Below are 20,439 nucleotides of genomic sequence, written 5' to 3'. Positions count from 1 at the left end.
GTTAAATGGCAGTAAGACTTAGAAATAAATATTAGTAGCTTGTGTGAATGTTTAGTTTGTCATAACTTGTGGCGGTGTCCAGTGTGGATAAAAAGGCCAAAATGGCCAGTTCCCTGAAGTAAGAGAACTGGGATTTCTCTGGTGGACTTGTGCTTCTGGGAGAAGAGGAGACCTGAAGTCTTTGCAGACTGAGGTCCCTCTTTTGGTACGGTCTGTCCCCATTAGAGTGGGGAGGGTGAGAAGATACACCAGAGTGAGCTGAATCCTAGGGATAGGCTGAGGTTAGTCTACTCTGAGTTATGTTCTTTATGGTGGGAGCCCTGTAACTCTCGCATTTGACCCATTTAAATGTCTGGTACACATGAGTCGGGGGAAATGGGGCAGATGACACCGGAGTTGTGTTCAGACATTAAATCCACCTCTGTGCCTGTTCTCATTCACCTGTGTGTCCTGACCAATTGCAGCTTTGTTTGGCTACACTAGGGGTTTGACTCAGGACAGCTACACTAGTGAGCTGCTCCGATGGATCATCTAACCAGGGAAAATCCCTGGCATAGACAAAGGTCTTCTCCATAAATATGTAGTGGATGTAATGAACAGCAGAGCTAGTGCTCCTTCATCTGTCATTCACATCTAACAAGTTGGACTCACAACATCCTAAACATATACACTATCTGTGCAAGATGATATTCTGACTTTAAAATAAGATACCATCCCATTTAGTTTGCTGTGCAATTTACAGTGATGGGTTTCTTCTTTATTCCACAATCCTAGTACGGCCGGAAGAGCTGTAGCATGAGCCCTTCATCCCATCTCAGAATTTTAATGTGAAAACATAGAAGAATTGGCAATTGCGTCTCCAGAACTGTGTTTTAGAAAAAGCCGTTCTTCACACCTGCTACTTCTCAGCTCTATTATTACTCCTTTCTACTGACTAGCTCTGCCATAGTACAAAACGTTAGACAGCCTCACCACCTTATCTCACAGGACAGCAGCACATTCGTAATGATGCAGGATTATCCAATATTCTGCAGCACATTTCATGTAGTCTAATGATATTTCAAGCTTCTCATCAGCCAGTCAGGATTCTGTGAGCAGTCAGAGGACCAGAGCATTTTGTATTACTGTAAATTATGGAACCCAGACAACATTGAGGTGCAAACTCGTGATGGGCAGACCTCAACATTTTGGGAATTTGGTTTAGTTCAGATAAGCCCTAAAGGTGTCTGATGGGGTGTCCTCCTCACACTTGCCCAGAAAGGGTTAAGGCAGGCCAGAAAGTCCAGTTAGCCTGTGACCGTGATTGCTGGAGAGGGGCCATGCTGAGATTGCTCAATCAGGGCGAACTGCAAAGAATGGGTCAGATGATCCCCAACACTGGTGGTCTGTTCTAATAATTAGATTCACCAAGCCAGCAACAAAACAGCATCTATAATTCCTTACTGGTTACCAAGAAGCCCCAAAATAGTCTCCCTTACTAATCCAGCCTTGGGCTCCCACCCAGACAGCCAAATCAAATATGATGATGATTACTAAAACCTTATTCACCATATATAAAGTTCTACCAATCCCAAAGGATCGGACGCATTACCCACCCGGTCAATGAATATTTCAGATTTTACCCAAACACACACGTACAGCCAATTCTTATTAACTAATCTAAGATTTATTAAAAAGAAAAGAGAGTACTGTGGATAAAGAACATTCTACATACACATAAGAATAAAGTTCTTCGGTCAGTTTCACATTGTAAAGCCCTACTGCTGCTATATAAATGCCAGTGTTGAGAGAAGACAAAATAATTGCTTTCAAAGTAGGAGACATTGATTCTGTGACAACATTGCAATTCTTTTTGTAATTATTATACAGTTTTAGCTCAAATATTGGTCCTCACCATGGGCAAAATCTGCCCCCTCTCTCCTCACACAAATTGTGTAGCCAGACTTGCATGCACAGACTTTCACGGGAAAGGGGATGTCCTCCCCTAGTGCCACTACATTGCTGCTACTGCAACCCTGTGGATGCAGGAGCTTTTGCTACTGCTGTGCCCATGCTTGATAAGGAGTGATGACCAGTGAATATACATAATTTCAGATCCACAAACCCAGCTCCAGCTCCTCCCCTGACCTACCCTTTTCCCATCTTCCGCAATCTGTACAGGGTGAAAGACCTCGTCAAGGACTTTCCAAATCAAGCTCCTCAAACTTCTGCACAATGAATTTCATTGCAGGCAGCCATGCATTTCACTACAAAAACAGCTGCAGGATTTCCCCTGTTTCATAAATGACCCAGAGAATTCTGACTGACACACTGAACAGATAGTCATAAAACAGCTTGTGCACATGTTATCATTGTGTAAAACAATACTGTACATTTATTATCAAGTCAGATTATAGCTGACAGATTATATTATTAATATAAACTTTTGTCATACCAGAACTAATCAATATGGAGTTTTAAGGGGTGAAGGAATGTGGCAAGTTGTCTACTCTACAGCCCCTAACATTGCTGACTGGGATTGGAAATATCCCTAACCTAATGAATATCAGAGAGAGATACTGGGAAAGTCTATAGAAAGAAGGTTCAATTACAGAGACAGAGCAGGCTATTATCAGTATATGAAGAAAACTGCAGACCAAAATTTGTCAATCTACATAGTGAATAGAAGGGGTGAGAAAGTAAAATCCCTTGGAAGTAGATCCCTTCCTGTTCATCTCAATACAATAGAACCTCAGAGTTACAAACACCTCAGGAATGGAGGTTGTTCATAACTCTGAAATGTTCGTAACGCTGAACAAATGTTATGGTTGTTCTTTCAAAAGTTTGCAACTGAACATTGATTTAATATAGCTTTGAAATTTTACTATAAAGAAGAAAAATGCTGCTTTCCCTTTATTTTTTAGTAGTTTACATTTAACACAGTACTGTACTGTATTTGCCGCTTTTTTTTGGTCTCTGCTGCTGCCTGATTCTTCCAGTTCCAAATGAATGCTGTGCGGTCAAATGGTCAGTTTGTAATTCTGGTGTTTGTAACTCTGAGGTTCTACTGTATTTTATTCTTGTCATCGTGAGCTGATTGCATAATAATTCTGATTGCATAATAATTCTAACACTTAGTCTACAGTCACCTTCTGATTTAGACATTCTGATACTCATTTCCCATTCAAACAATGGGAAACTTCAGGTGATATTAACTCACCTATTTTTATTTTTTTTTTAAACTGAAAAAGCATTTTCATTGACCAAAACAAGCACATTAAAAATACAATGACTTCATAATATAAAGAAGCTAATTGTATAAACATAAGAAAGATCGTCCCAGTTTTACTGGGACAATCCCTGCTAGTCATTTGATTTCCCAGTGCCCCACAAACTTCTTTCAGGAAGATCTTCTTCCAGGAGATCTTCAATGATCTAATACACAAAAAAGAGTCCTACAAAAAGTGGAAACTAGGTCAAATTACAAAGGATGAATATAAACAAATAACACAAGTATGCAGGGACAAAATTAGAAAAGCCAAGGCACAAAATGAGATCAAACTAGCTAGGGACATAAAAGGTAACAAGAAAACATTCTACAAATACATTTGAAGCAAGAGGAAGACCAAGGACAGAGTAGGCCCATTACTCAATGGGTGGGGGAACAATAATAGAAAATGTAGAAATGGCAGAGGTGCTTAATGACTTCTTGTTTCGGTTTTCACCAAGAAGGTTGGTGGCAATTGGACGTCTAACATAGTGAATGACAGTGAAAATGAGGTAGGATCAGAGTCTGAAATAGGGAAAGAACAAGTTAAAAATTACTTAGACAAGTTTGATGTCTTCAAATCACCAAGGCCTGATGAAATGCATCCTAGAATACTCAAGGAGCTGACTGATGAGATATCTGAGCCATTACTAATTATCTTTGAAAAGTCATGGAAGACGGGAGACATTCCAGAAGACTGGAAAAGGGCAAATATAGTGCCCATTTATAAAAAGGGAAATAAGGACAACCCGGGGAATTACAGACCAGACAGCTTAACTTCTGTACCCGGAAAGATAATGGAGCAAATAATTAAGAAATCAATTTGCAAACACCTAGAAGATAATGAGGTGATAAGTAACAGTCAGCACGGATTTGTCAAGAACAAATCATGTCAAACCAACCTGATAGCTTTCTTTGACAGGATAACAAGCCTTGTGGATGGGGGGAAGTGGTAGATGTGGTATATCTTGACTTTAGTAAGGCTTTTGATACTGTCTTGCATGATCTTCCCATAAACAAACTAAGGAAATACAACCTAGATGAAGCTACTATAAGGTGGGTGCATAACGGGTTGGAAAATCATTCCCAGAGAGTAGTTATCAGTGTTTCACAGTCATGCTGGAAGGGCATAACGAGTGGGGTCCCACAGGGATCAGTTCTGGGTCCAGTTCTGTTCAGTATCTTCATCAAGGATATAATGGCATAGAGAGTACACTTATAAAGTTTGCGGACGATACCAAGCTGGGAGGTGTTGCAAGTGCTTTGGAGGATAGGATTAAAATTAAAAATGACGTGGACAAATTGGAGAAATGTTCTGAAGTAAGTAGGATGAAATTCAATAGGGACAAATGCAAAGTACTCCACTTAGGAAAGAACGATCAGTTGCACACATACCAAATTGGGAAATGACTGCCTAGGAAGGAGTACTGCAGAAAGGGATCTGGGGATCATAGTGGATCACAAGCTAAATAGTGTCAACAGTGTAACACTGTTGCAAAAAAAGCAAACATCATTCTGGGATGTATTAGCAGGAGTATTGTAAGCAAGACACGAGAAATAATTCTTCCACTCTACTCTCTGCTGATTAGGCCTCAACTGGAGTATTGTGTCCAGTTCTGGGCGCCACATTTCAGGAAAGATGTGAACAAATTTGAGAAAGTCCAGAGAAGAGCAACAAAAATGATTAAAGGTCTAGAAAACATGACGTATTAGGGAAGATTGAAAAAACTGGGTTTGTTTAGTCTGGAGAAGAGAAGATTGAGAAGGGACATGATAACAGTTTTCAAGTACATAAAAGGCTGTTACAAGGAGGAGGGAGAAAAATTGTTCTTCTTAACCTCTGAGGACAGGACAAGAAGCAATGGGCTTAAATTGCAGCAAGAGAGGTTTAAGTTGGACATTAGGAAAAACTTCCTGTCAGAGTGATTAAGCAATGGAATAAATTGCCTAGGGAGGTTGTGGAATCTTCATCATTGAGGATTTTTAAGAGCAGGTTGGACAAAAACCTGTCAGGGATGGTCTAGATCAGGGGTAGGCAACCTATGGCACGCATGCTGAAGGCGGCACGCGAGCTCAGCACTTTAATTTAATTTTAAATGAAGCTTCTTAAACATTTTAAAAACCTTCTTTACTTTACATACAACAATAGTTTAGTTATATATTATAGACTTAAAAAAGGAGACCTAAAAACATTAAAATGTATTGCTGGCACGCGAAACCTTAAATTAGAGTAAATAAATGAAGATTCGACACACCACTTTTGAAAGGTTGCCGATACTTGGTCTAGATAATACTTAGTCCTGCCATGAGTGCAGGGGACTGGACTAGCTGACCTCTCAAGGTCTCTTCCAGTTCTATGATTCCATGACACCTGAAGTATCCCTGATTTTTCATGTTAGCAATCAAAATGTTTGATTTTTGTAAATTGCATAATGCCTGTTTAAGACATATTGCTATATGCGAAGTAGAATTTGCTCTGAGTTTTCCAGGAACAAACAAGCCAGTGAATGACCACTTAGTGTGTTGAACAGTGTTTGGAGTGATGTCAAATGAACACAGATGCTATCAGGAGCTAGCAAACAAACAGGGGACTTTTGTAGGGGAGTTCAATGAGGGATTGTGAAAGCCAGATATACCTAATAAATATTCTCTAAACTTTGGCCAATAAACGCCCCCCCACACACACACATACACACACTCCTTGTGCAAAAAACATCACACACATTACACACACAACCCTGCAAGAGTAAAAATAATACAGGCGGAAGTCCAGGAGCAGACTGGGGGCTACCCATCTTATTGCACTGAATGCAACATGCATGATTATCTGTCTTGTGGGCAAGTGCTATATGTGTGCATTCGGCGCAAGTCGCACATGGCTCTCAGAGAACAGAGTAACTGAACTGGAGGAGTTCAGGGACACAGTAGAGCAGTCCCACCCCCAGGCTGACAGTCTCTGTGCTGATGAGGAGGAAGAGAGTCTTGGGAAGGAGAACATCAAGATGGAGAGGACAGAAAAGATCCCATAGTTGGGACCTTGCTGGACCATCATAGGACCTAATCACATCAGCCACGCCATCAGGGGCTCGTTCACCTGCACATCTACCAATGTGATATATGCATCATGTGCCAGCAATGCCCCTCTGCCATGAACATTGGCCAAACCTACGCAAAAGAATAAATAGACGCAAATCTGACTGTATTAATAGGCAAACTAGATACCATCAATTTAGGCTTCAATAGAGACTGGGAATGGCTGAGCCATTACACACATTGAATCTATTTCCCCATATTAAGTATCATCGCACCTTCTTGTCAAACTGTCTAAAATGGGCCATCTTGATTATCACTACAAAAGATTTTTTTCTCCTGCTGAAAATTGCTCATTAATTAGCCTCTTAGAGTTGGTAGGGCAACTCCCACCTTTTCATGTTCTCTGTATGTGTATATATATATCTTCTTACTATATGTTCCATTCTATGCATCCGATGTAGTGGGCCGTGGCCCACGAAAGCTTATGCTCAAATAAATTTGTTAGTTTCTAAGGTGCCACAAGTACTCCTGTTCTTTTGGGGTATTTAAGATACTCCTGAGAATTATAGTCCTTTATAGAAGGTAATACTCCATCTCACAGGCTGCTTTCTTTAGCACGCTTTTCACAAATATCTATTGCTGTTTTTCATACTTAAAAAGGAATAATATAAAAAGTTTAGCTTCATAACTCAGTAACCAAATATTAGCTATGTATCTGTTACATACACTTTAAGAGTTATTTGTTTAGTTGGATTCTGCACTGATGCTTTCAATTTTATTTCAATCTTTCTTCCTAATTCATATTATGCGACATATTATTCCAGTATATTTTATGCAAAACCTTTTGGAATACATTATAGCTTTCAATTCCACATTCTCAAGTGAACTTATGAAATTTCTTTGAAATTGTATTCCTCTGCATAAACAGAATTTTTCATGAATGCCTTACCACAGCTCCTGACAACCTACACTTGACATCCAACTTCCTGCCCAAAATGAATTCGAACCTTTCAAATGTACTCTATTTAATCTTTATTGCAGCCTACAAGGTTCACAAATTATCTCTGTTTTGATATTTGATGCTCGTTATATACTTTGAATCAACAATGTGTGTGACAGGGTCTGGGTGTTAAAAACAGCAAAAGAACTTAATGAAACATGCATATTTTTTCTAAGGTTACCATGGTAAAAGGCTCGTGGCCAAAGCCTGAGATCCCTACTCAGTTTTTTCTCAGCCTTTACACATATGAACCTCCCTGTGGTGCTCAGTAGAGAACTGAAAGTGGCACAGCGATTTTAATTGAAAAGCAAAGGTGTATGTTCAACTACTGAACAAGGTCCCTATGTCCCCTTACATCATATAGCAATGGAGAGGATCGGAAGTGACTTAATCATGCATTGGGCTAAGAAGGCAATACAGACTGGAAAGGTGTTTATGCAGTACAGGTCCTTCAGATTGTGATGTGTTCAGCCCCACTGTATTTAGCCTTCATTCAGCAAAGTTCTTAAGAGAATCCTTAGCTTTAAGCTTGTGAGTGGTACAACTAGATTCCATGGGATCACTCATGTGAGTAAAGATCTGCATGTGCTTATGTGTCCTACTGAATCCACCAAACTGCTTGTAAAGCACACATGTAAGTGATTTTCAGGACTGGGAATTTAATCCCTCAGAGTAGTTTTGTAGAAAAATAATTCATAGCCTGTTGGAGTGTGGAGGAAGCAATGAATCATTTCTATACATTTTGTGTTCCCTTTATAATCCAGCATAAACTTATGCCAGGTAAATATACCTGCTAGTGCTGCTTGGAGCAGGGATAACTAATTCTAAATGCTCTCTGCCCCTTTAGAGGGCTCACATGGGTATATCTGCTACATGGGAACCAATGACAACATGGCAAATCTGTGAGCCATTTTGCTACTGATGCGGGGAGGGCTGAGAGGGACATGGAGGCAGTAAGGTCCCTATATGTAACCTGAGAAACTAAGGGTTTAATTTCCTTTTTAGTATAAATCTCTTGCAATCACATAATTTCAAAGCCAACTGCTTCACTTCTTTGGGACTATCACTAGCCTGACTCTTTCTGATCTGTTGAGAAGGAAGACTTCTTTTGTTAATGGTCAGAGGCCATGAGAAACTCTCCATTTTAAAACACTTCAAGTGCAAATACAAATCTGCGCAGCATATTAACAGAAATTATTCCCAATTTGTAAAAAATAACCCCACCCCCACATTTTTATGATCCTTATGCCAAAAATATTGACCTTCCTTTGAAGCAGTCCTGATACCTGAGCAACATGACAATTCCATTGGCATTTATTGGATGTGTAGGAGAACAAAGGAGAGACTATTTTGAATGCCTGTGTTACACTATATGAATTGGTTTGTTTTGCTCAAAATCATTTTCAATCCCATTTTCTACTTCCATGCTTGAGCTCTTCTATCAAAAATTAATGTTCATGTGTGTTATCTGTGAATTGGCCAGTATTGTCTCTGAATCCAAAATGGTCCTGTTGTCTGAAAGAAAAGTTGCTCACCAAAAATAAAGTAAGCATTAGACAGACAGTTCCTTTAAAAGCCATAAAATTCCCAGCAAGACACAGTTTACTATATATGGCTTCTCATTGCTGATTGCCAGCCACACACTGATCACACACCAGTCTAGGGTGTGACATCAAAAAGACTGAAATTACCAACCAGACTGTGGCTTTAGAATAAGGGTGAGGTTTCCAGCTCCAAAGTCTGCATACACAATTGCGTACATACTTTGTGCATGCACTACCACATGCATGTACACATGGCTACATCATTAATATAAATTACATGTATCACAGTCACTCACAAGTCTTTAACACTCTTGGGGCCTCCAAGCACTAATTTAATACTAATCATGTGGCCAAAATACTATGCACTGTACCAAACACATAGTAAGAGACAGCCCCTCTCCCAAAGAGCTTACAAACTAGACACATAAGATAGACCAATTGTGGGAGAGGAAACAGAGGCACAGTAAGGTAAAGTGACTAATTGCCCAAGGTCACATAGGTCAGTAGCAGAACTGGTAATAGAAACCATATATTCTGAGTCCCAGTCCAGTGTTTCCTATCCATTAAACCATGTTGTGTCTTCCTCTACATGATGACATAGCCTAGAATGGGGAGAGAGGAGTACCTCAAGAAGTCAGAATCCATCTTCCAGCCTCTCTACGTGAAGGGGATACCTGCCCAGCTATTCAGCTGAAATATAATATTAAGGAATCTTAAGCTACCAGCATTAGAGTCACTAAAGTTTTATCTGAGTAAGGTCTTCAGGTTTGGACCCATTGCCAACCTGAGAGACCATCTCTCCTCATGCTATACTGTCCACAGCGTCTGTCAGCAGAAGGACTCAGGACAGAAATAATTTTATTTTTAAAGTGGGTTGTCAGCAGATCATTCTCCATAAGGGACTCTCCATGTTGGAATTCACTCTCACCTTTGGTTTGAAATAGCCCAAACTTGTTGACCTGTACGGTATGCTACAAGGCCTATCATTTTACTTAGAGATACAATAAGGACTGCTGTCTCTAGGTCATACAGAATACTGTTTGTGTTTGGTTTAATCTTGTGTTAGTTATTTTCTGGTTTGGGGATGAAAGTAAGCTGCAGGCTTTTTTTGGCATAATATTTTTAATTATGTCAATAGTACCTGGAGTCTGGGATAGGCATTTTTTATCAAAAGGGGTTATAAAGAAAACCATCAGGCTACAGCATGAACTACTGGGAGCTCTTCTGCCTAACCTTCAGAAGCTGCACCATCAATTTTGTTATGGAGCTCTGACCTATCCTTCAACAAACCATGCTGCTCACGGTTAGATCAGATTTCTGAGCAGACACATATATCTGGAGTTAAACTTTCTAGTGGTCAGCCATTAAATACCAATGTCATCTTGTGATGCACAGTTTATCCAGCTCTTTACTTCAATGGCACCACCACTCTTTACAGTGCATCGTGTATGCGCGGATAAGTTTTTTGATGGCTGCTGAGTCAGATGTGTGAGTGACAGTTCCATCCACAGTTAGGGCACTCCCATGCACTAACAATGCTCTGAATCCGAGCAACAGATTCTTTCCTCCTCTGACACTGGTCATCACAAAGCTTGATCCAGTCTGCCTTTCTCCATCTACAATGCCTCGCTCCATCTACAAGCTGACTCCACCAACTAGAGCGGCATCCCGCACTCCTCTCTCAATCATCCACAGAGGTTTCAAAGGATACTAAATCATATTTTGCAAATATTCTGAAATCTGCACAGCAGTCTGCCTCCCTTTTTAGACCCTTTGTGAGTTTCAGAGTACAGCAGCACACTCCTCGGGATCCTGTAATCCGTGATCCACTTGACATGTCCAAACCACCTGAGTCTTTTCTTACTAATCAACGTTCCCATGAATGACACAACAGTACGATTTAACACTTTCCACATTTGTCACCCTGTCTTGCCATTTTCTTAGAAGAAGTTTTTGCAAACATCTGATATGAAAACTGTTTAGTCTTTTGATATGTTTGGTATAAGTCATCCATGTTTCTGAGCCATATAAAAGGGTGGATAAAATATGCCTCGTAAATATAGATTTTCACTTTAGTTGACAATTTGTTATTCCAGGCATTGTCTTGCAATATAGTGCTCTGTTCCTGACTGCCTTGCCAATTCTACTTTTAACTCAGCATCAAAATCTAAATTGCTGGTAACAGTAGAGCCAAGGTAGCAAAACTGGTCAACATCTAAAGGAATACCATCTAAGCTGATATCTGGAACGGATTCTGAATGTTGTGAGATGCTACCGGTGTGGTGCTCTGCTTTCTCCTATTGATATCACTCGGCTGCGTGCATGTGTTCCCTCTGTGTGCTGCCCCAGCTCTGCGCAGATAGCTGACACAGCAAACTCGACGAGAACCCTCAATAACCGCAGAGTCTAGTAAGGTACGAAGGCACCTCGGCCAGGTTTATTGCGACCCTGACACAATTTCAGTTCCCCGTAGATTACTTAGTCTACCGGGCATACTGCTAGAAAGTGCTGCTCGGCAATGGACTCAGCTCAGTCAGCGGCGGGACTTTCCACTGCCCCCTCGGCTGGACCAAGACACCACCCCAGGGATACATTTTTATACACAGGTACAAACAAGTTACACATCACTCCTGACGTATTGAGGTGCAACCCCTTCACGTAGCAAGGTACAACCTCCCTACGTAGTAAGGTGCCGCCTCGCACCTTGTACCTGTTGGTTCGATCAAAACAACTCTATCCATCATTTTACCCTTTTGCCCCTGTCATTGGGATGGGTCGGCCTGTTCCATGTTATCTGTGGAATGTTTCGGTATAGTGTGTCTTGGTACCATGTTTATACTGTAACTATGCTAAGTGGATATATATTTATGCAACATTAGCCCTTTTCTTGCCAGCTTCTGTGAGCAGGGCCTGCCTCTTGCTCACAGCTTAACTTTGCTTTATGTTAGCAAAGTCTTGACCATTACTTTAGTTCAGGCCTCAGGCAGTCTTGACCATTACTTTAGTTCAGGCTTCAGGCCTCATACTGAGCCTTTATCAGGGCCTTCACTTACTATGCTGAAGAGCCTTGGTGCATAATAGCAGTCTTCTTCAAGCTTAATGCTAGCTCAAAGATTTTGCATGAATCAGAAAACTTGGTAATAAGATGTTGTAGATATTGTATGCGTTGTGAACTGCAAGGGTTGCATCATCTGCAAACAACAGGTCCCTTACGATGATTTCCTTCACCTTAGCTCTGAACCTTGCGATGTTAAGCAAACCTCCATCATGTCTCATGCTAAGATAGACAGCCTCTTGAACATCATGGAATGCATACTGAAGCAGGAATGAGAAGTAAATATTAAACCATATAAAAATCAGTATGCAACCCTGCTTCATTCCATTGTTTGATGTCAAATGATTCAGACTCTTGGTTTTCATACATTACAGTTGCCTTCATGCCATCGTGTATGGATTTCACAAGGTTTAGCAATATAGGTGGACAACCAAGCTTCTTCAGAACAATGTAAAGTTCTGATCGACCAGGCTTTTGTTAAATCTATAAAAACCATGTACAGTGGAATACACTTCTCTCTTCACTTTTCCTGCAGTTTTTTTACAGAAAGATCATGTATATGGTGGTCTTTCCCGAGCAGAAGCCACACTGGCTCACAGGGTAGATTCTCTCAGCTAAATTTGAAGTCTAGGTAAAAGAATATGACTTAAGATTTTTTCCAAGATGTTAAGAAAAGAGATACCCCTGTGGTTATTACAGTCACTTGTCTCCTTTGTTTTTATAGAGTTGGATGAAACGTGCATCCTTAAAATTTTGCAGAACCGTTTCTTCCTTCCAACAGAGTAGCAATACCTCATGCAATCTCTGCAGCGAGTCTTTGTGCATTTGTAGATTTCAGCAGGTAAACAGTCAGATCTTCAGGAGATTTCTTATTGGAAATCTTTTTGATGCTTTGTTCGAGTTCCTCTTGTGTAGATTTGACATCCAGCAAAGTCATAACTTCAAACTCAGGCAATTCATCCAGCACACGTTGGTCTACTACGGACTCCCTTGATTATATCATTCCATAGTGCTCAATCCACCTCTCCAGTTGCTTCCCTTTATCGGTTATAATATTGCCATCCAGATCTTTCAGTGGAGCTATCTTGTTCTATATTGGCCCAATGGCCTTTCTAATGCCCTCATAAAACTGTCAACTGTCAGCTGCATCAGCTGACTGTTGGATTCTGTTGCAAAGACCCAGCCAAAATTCTTGAGCACACTTCCTGGAAGCTACTTGAACTACCTTACAAGCTTCTCTTAGGTTGTTGAACAAATCAGTAATAGTAGACTTGTAGGTGATCAGGGCAGATCTTTTCCTCTCAATGAGTGGCAGCAGTATCTTTGAATGGTCTAAGAAGCAGTCAACATTTTTCCTAGTACTCTTTCCAAAGCTCTTGATTGCCGCATTGTACATACTTGTCTTCAGGACTTCCCATGTATCTGACGCAGTTTCATTCATTCCAGCTATCTTTGTTACTTCTTCATTAAAAAGCCATTTCTTGACAGGATCATTGATTCGACACAAGTCAATACAAGGTTGTACAGCAGTTTTGTTACAGTGGATTGTCTTAGCTTGAAATTTCACTTTGCAGCAGACAAGAGAGTGGTCTGTGTCACAGTCTGAGCTTTAGAAGGATCATGTATGTAAGATATCTTTCAAATATGTATGTTTTTTCAGTACCAAGTCCAGCTGGTGCTAGTGCTTGGACCTCAGGTGTCTCCATGATGTTCTTCTGATGTTACCAGCAAAGAAGGTGTTGGTCACTGATAAGCCTTGACTGGCACAGATCTTGAGAACTCTCTGACCATCGTCATTTATATGTTCAATGCCACGCCTACCCAGAATTCCAGGCTAGATCTCAGCATTGGACCCACTACTTGCACTGAAGTCTCCAAGTACTAGGATGGGTTCCTTCCGTGGATTCCTGCTGATCAATTCTTCTAGTTGTTGGTAAAAGCTATTCTTCTCCTCACCACTAGCCTGTAGAGATGGAGCATAGTCACTGAACAGGTTGATGAATCCCTTCTGTAAACTAACTCAAAGTGTCATGATATGTAAGGACACTGCAATCGGAGCTTCACACAATGACAAAAGTTCATTTCTGATAGCAAAACCTTCATCATGCTCCTCCTTACTCCTCCAGGTTTGCCATTCCAGGAAATGGTGTAGTCCTTCTCCCTTACGAAGCCTGTATCTGAGAACCTGAGTTTCCAAAAGAGCTGAAATATCAGTTCTGAAACATGCAAGTTTCAACATCGCTGTTTTCCTCAAATCTGAATTCAGATCAAAGTTGTATACAGAGGACAAACTCCAAATATTCCAGCAAGCAATTCTGGAAAACAGTTGAGCCAGGATGTAAACAATGAGGCAAGACTTATTTAACCCACCTTTTCTAGAGCCACCCTCACACAAGGCAAGCAGGCCATCCCTAAACAAGGCTGCTTAGAAATCTTGGGAGTTGCCCCAGGGCCCTTATGCCTCTCTCGGATCCTTGCAACAATCTTGCTAAGACCTTCAGCGAACATGCCTAGGCAAAGTTATGGAGGAGCGGAGGCTGCCATAGACCTGTTGTCCCCCCTTTAGACCACTGAGCCAGAATCTAAAAGCCAGCGTGAGTCTGGATGTTCAGTGACACAAAGGTTGTAGCGTCTGCCAGAGAGCCAACCCAGATAGAGCTGCTAGCTGCCTATCACTTCAGCGTGAGCACCTTTTCTGTCAGGGTGAGATCCTTTAGCCATTCTTCACCAACAAGTATCCACAAGGCAGTGGATGATGCAGTTTAACATCTCTTTATTTACTCAATACAGGTCCATTAAGTCAATAGTAAAAAGGCAAAATTGTAATATGAAACTGGAACAGTCTCTGTTGAATTATTCTGAATGTATACAGGCGCTCCTCAGGTTATGCAAACCCAACTTACGCAAATTCACACTTACGGAAAAAGTTCCATAAGCTTCTTTTTTTTTTTTTTGGCGTAATTGTTGGGTATACATTCCCGACTTACGCAAAATTCAACTTACACAAGGCATTTCGGAACAGAACGCTTGTGTAAGTCGGGGAGCGTCTGTACTTTAATTTTAGGTCGCTCTAGTTTTTAGGTAAATTAATTAACGTCAGTTCAACAATGGTCTGAAGAAGAACTCCATGTAGCTTGCAAGCTTGTCTCTTTTACCGACAAAAGTTGGTCAAATAAAAGATATTACCTCTCCCACCTTCTCTTAGTTCAACAATGATGCATAAACATTTTCAACTGCATGGTTAAATGATTATTATAACCAATATACCTGGAAGCCAGCAAGATTACTTCATTTTTTCCAACTCAGTTTATAAATTGCCATAATGACTATGCAGGGAACTGTAAGATCTCTTGAAAAAAAAATGTTTTAATATAGCTTGGTCTGTTTTCTTACATGGAATGAAAACACTGAAATGAAACAAAGTAAATATATAAGAATAGTTGTGAGTGGCTAAAATCATTGAGTTGTTCAGACTATTTTGGCCTCAGAATTATTCAGCTTCACTTTCTATACCTTTGACTTAAATTGCTCATGAGAATTCTTTTATCAGATACAGGAATGAACCCTCATAAATTCACATTATTATGATTAGCATTCTATCACTGGATATTTTCCATCACTCTCAGGTACTAACAAATCAGTTGTTTTCACATCTGCTTGCAAGTCATATTTCCCTAAAGGATCTCAGAGATCATATTGTTTTTCCATTTTCCAATGTACACTCTCACCTTTTCCCTTAAGGACGTACACAATTCACTTTAGTCAATCAGTTCTTATTGATTGTTAGGTCTCACTCATTCCCCATCTATCTTTGCTTTATTAGATACATGATTTGCTTTCTTTCCATTTGTCTTGTCAGCTACTTGCTGTTCTTTCCACTACTGTTGCCTCATAGTTCTCATTTAAGCCATGTACTTTTGATCTGTTAACCTTTCATTCCAGCTAAAGCCTAAATTATCCTACTCTTAACTTGTACCTTTTCTATGACAGATTGTACACTTAAGAGAAACAGTCCAACTTCCAGTGGGCCAGACTACCTCCTTTTAAATCCTTTCCTAAAAGTTAGTTCTTTCATGCTATCATCCCAGGTTTCTCTCTCAGATAATGTCTCCACAACTACTTGTGTTTTAGCTGTTTATCCCAGAGATCATATTTGTCTAAGGTAAACTGGAAGCTCCTTGGCACCTATGTAGCACAGGCTTTATACAGTTTTGTGACTGGATAAGCTCCCTTTTTATTAGAGATAAGCAAAGCTACAGGATTCACTTTGCAACTGTCACCACTGAACCAAACCATGCTGGTTAGTTTGTGAGGTTCACATACTTATTCAAGGGAACGACCAGCTGCCCCTTGACACCTTATCTTGACTGATTTCTGAGACACTGACATGCTAGTGGCCAAACATCCCATTCCTTCTTCCTTCTTGGGCCAGGTTCCCCCACCCATGGATCTCCAGGGATGCCAAGTAGCTATTTCCTATTGCAACATCAAGGAGGAAATCCTGATCCCAAAAACCCTAAAGTGTGTTCAGGGGGCAGGAAGCAGCGGATGGATGTGTGAATAACAAGACAGGTTCCTCTATGTAGTTCCACATTCTAGAAAGTTTAGATCACTTCCTTTTGTGTCACACAAGATGTAAAGACATTTAACTCTATTTGCTCTATTTTCATGTAGTTTAGGGAATTTCAAACTCACCATCTGCAAGAACTGTTTCATAGATGCAAGACAGTGACTCCTCGGCTTCTTCATTCTGTGGTTCATCTAAGAAAAGAAAAATCCTTTAATGGATGACATCTCTCTGAAAACATCTTGAAATGGGCATCTCCCTGGCCAGTCTCCCACAGCTTCTTAAGTTGTTTATTAAAATGTTTAATTCTGTACTCTAGCAAGGACAGCTCTGATGATCATTGGTGGGATGAGAACTACTTTAGGAACAACTTACTTTGGGACAACTAGTTAATCCCAGGGCATTGGCAGATATATTACAGATTTTTTTTAACTGAAGCTACAATAGAGGTTTTCTTCCTCAAAATATTAAACCCTGCTTGTTCTTCAGCTACATTCCTTCACTTACATACTAGGAGTGAGTAATGTATTAGATGTTAGTTAATTAGTAAAAAAAAATTTTTACTATGTGGAATAGGTAATAAGGTAGCATGAGTGAGAAAAGAAAACTATACTGGCACAGTTTATACTATGAAATGCAAAGCTTTGCCACTCTAACCCCATATGGTCAGTGGTTCAGTCTTCACAGTCTCTACCTGTCACTTTAACCCCAAATTTCTTCTGCACTCCATCACCTCAATGAGTAGTGTAGCAGCTATGCTGCTGTAGGAGCCTGGCAGGGACAATACAAAGCTTGTTTCACAGTTTTATTATTCATTTGCAAATGAAAGTAAACTTTTGTGGGGAGGGTCTCCTTGCTTCTCCCTGCAGCAGGACACGTCCTGAGCAGCATTTGGTAAAAGAAAAAAATCAGCGGCTGCTGGAGGGGAAAAAAGGAGGGTGGAAAATGAGACATTACTTAGATGCCACATGATGGAATCTCTCACTCAAAAATTAGGAAATGCCAGAATTAAGATTGCCTTTAATTCAGCCCCCTTGTGCATGTGCATTAATTACAAAAATCACATATTATTTTTTTCATATGTCCTAGGAGGATGGACCTGTTCTGGAGGTGATTTGTGGCTGTGTAGTGAAGGAGATTGTTGTCTGGAGGACCTCTGCCTCATTTGTTACAGAAGTTGGAAGGTGTGCGGTGAATGAGGCTCGGGATTGCAAAAAGAGAAAGAATAGTCTCATGGTTAAGGTCTTGTGGCTAAGGCAGTTGAATGCTGTTCAGAAGAATTGGATTCTATCCAGAACGGGATGAAATTTTTCTACCAAAATTTTTTGGCCAAAAAAAAAAAAAAAAAAGCAGATTCAGTGATCCCCAAACATTTAATGAATTCCTGTCAGTTTTGCCAAAGTGTTTGTGTAGAAACAACAAAAATATTCTGAGAAAAAAATCAAAACATTTTGATTTGACCTTTTAAAACAAAATATTTCAATTTTTCAGTTCAAAAAGACTTTTCATTTCAAAAATTTCTTTCATTTATTTTATAACAAATCAAAAATGTTTTAAAATGCTCAAATCTAAAACTAAATGTTTCATATTCATAGAACATTTTGTATGACCCAAAAAGTATTTTATTTTTCAACTTCTCGAAACTACCAATGAAGCAAAAAAAAAAAGTCAGTTATTTGCTTAGTTCTAATTCTATTCCTGCCTCTACCACAGAGTTCCTATGAGATACTAGGCAAATCACTTAAACCAAGCTTTTCAGAGATGGTCAACTAATTGTGTGTTCCTCATTTGGTGGGTACCCAACCTAAGATCCTGGGGTCCAATTTGCAGAAATGCTGGGCACATAGACGCCAACTTTCCCCTGTGCCGGTGGGTGCTCGCGCCCGCCCTGACGCCACCCTCAATTCTGGCATTTCCTACTTTTGATTTGCCTAACTCTGTAACCTTAATAATGTGCTTTTAATACAGGGTGTGTGGGGAGGAGAGTGGTTGTGTGTGTAACAGTAATTTCACTGAAAACTAAGTGAAATTCTGTTCTCAGTTACACCAGTACTTTGGTATCCTAAAGGTTGATTGTCTTTAGTATTATCTTAAGCACAACTTTTTCATTCAATGAAACATAATGACATTTATTTTTCCTAATTTCCCCATGAAGATTATGAATGATGCTTAAAGTTGCAGTCAAAATAGTGTGCCAAAAAGTACACAAAGAATGCATTTCAAATGTTCTTCTGAGCTAATTAATTCTTAGCTAATTAATGAAAATGATTATAATACAGAAAAATGTCAGTGGTATCTTACAAGGAGGATACACACCACCATTTTATAGCCCTAGATTATATAACCTTCCAAAATACTTGCTGGAAATCTTAAGCCCTGCTATTTGGAAGAGTTAAAAAACCTCTCAGGTCTGTAATTAAATATTAACTAATGGCTGTCCTCCTTTACACTATACAGTTCATTTCTAAATGCAAACAAACTTGGACTTAGAGGGAAAATAATCATAAAACCACTAATTAATTTAAAAAGTAAGAAATGCATAAACCCATATAAACAGCAGTTAGTAGACTAAACCTGTTCATTAGATTTAGTGCATACAGAATAAGACAGCAACATTTAATTTTCTATTCATTTGAGATATATCATCAGTAAAACTCTTTATAAACTTGTCCTATTAGCTGAGAAATTTTTTTTAAGATGTCAGTGTATTCACTTTACCAGGTGTAAGCAGTTTTCATCCAATTAGTGTCTGAAAGAAGAGGAAAACATTGCATACTCTATACATACTTCATTATCCAAGGGCACAGGTCATCACAAATGGTTAGACACATCAAAACTCAAACTGCCAAAAAAGTTACAGAAATCTGATTATATGATGAGGAAAGGCCTCTGGCTTTTTCAGGATTACGAAAAGAAGGGGGAAGTCAAGAAGTTTAATTAGCAAGAGACTGGCAGTCTCGGGAGCTGGGTTATTGGCTATAGAGTTTTTTACCTCCAGCTCAATTCCAGTCTTTGTTAGAAACATCCATAAAAATTATCATGCCCCACATGAAATGAGTCAGTGATAGCGAGCAAGACAATATCTACATCACAAATATAATGCCACCATCACAGTGGCACCCTTGTAATCAGTCTGCGAAGCTAAAGTTTGACATATCATGGAGATGAACATCTCCGGAAGTCCTAGGAGTTGTCCCCTCAGAATAGTTCTGAGATATATTGGCAGGGCAAAATGGAAAAGCTTACTGTGTGAGTCTGTGGATGAAGAGAGGACTTCAGTTCTCCAACAGCCCTTCCACAAGTAATAAACTCACTGAGTTTGTTTTTGTTTTAAAACAGAAAATTTAATTGGCATTTGAGACATTGCTCACTGAGTACAATGTTTCATTGACTTAAATCGCGTAGAGTGGGGTCCACAAGAAAGGTCAGCATTTCCCCAAAGCCTAGTTCCATTCAGACAAAGGGTCTCTCTCACTGCAGATCCTTTTTAGTTGAAGTTTAGTATCATTTAGCATTTCAGTTTGGGGGTTTTGTTTTTTTGTTTTTTGATAGACTGCTTGCTATTGTCAACGTGGTGAAATCCTGGCCCCAGTGAAGTCAATGGCAAAACTCCTATTGACTTCACTGGGGCCAGGATTTCACCCCCTTGTTAAAAATTATTTAGCACTAATAGCCTGCTGTTTGCTTAAGAAAGTTCACATTTTTATTAATTATTTATAGTCCAGCACTGGTGTGAACTGGACTTTGTAGTCAAATAAGATGATTTATAACCTTATGAAGGGTCTACATAATACATGTCATAGGGGATTCAAAATGCTCAGTAGAACAGGTATTTGAGCATTTGGGACAAATTTATCCCTGGTGCAATTCCAGTGAAATCAGTGTCTTTACACCAGCAATAAATGAATGTTACCCTTTTTATATCAGGAAACTGATACAACAACAGGTTCAGTAGAAATATAGGGGCTTAATTCTTTTTCCTCTGCCCTGAGA

At 39.7% G+C, this 20,439-nt stretch overlaps 1 protein-coding gene across 3 annotated transcripts in view; it reads right to left on the bottom strand.

Annotated features, from left to right (window-relative positions):
* Positions 1-20,439, bottom strand: part of BANK1 (B cell scaffold protein with ankyrin repeats 1) — a 287,338-nt gene that overhangs the window by 218,401 nt on the left and 48,498 nt on the right. For all 3 annotated transcript variants that reach the window (XM_008179150.4, XM_024099921.3, XM_042859972.2), the window contains exon 3: positions 16,575-16,640. In XM_008179150.4, coding sequence (XP_008177372.1) covers positions 16,575-16,640 — 66 coding nt within the window. The remainder of the gene's footprint in view (positions 1-16,574; positions 16,641-20,439) is intronic.

This window comes from Chrysemys picta, chromosome 5 (assembly GCF_011386835.1).
Source record: "Chrysemys picta bellii isolate R12L10 chromosome 5, ASM1138683v2, whole genome shotgun sequence".
In the NCBI taxonomy this organism is placed as follows: domain Eukaryota; kingdom Metazoa; phylum Chordata; order Testudines; family Emydidae; genus Chrysemys; species Chrysemys picta.
The sequence above is the reverse complement of the archived record's forward strand: the minus strand, read 5'-3'. Positions and strand labels throughout refer to the sequence as shown.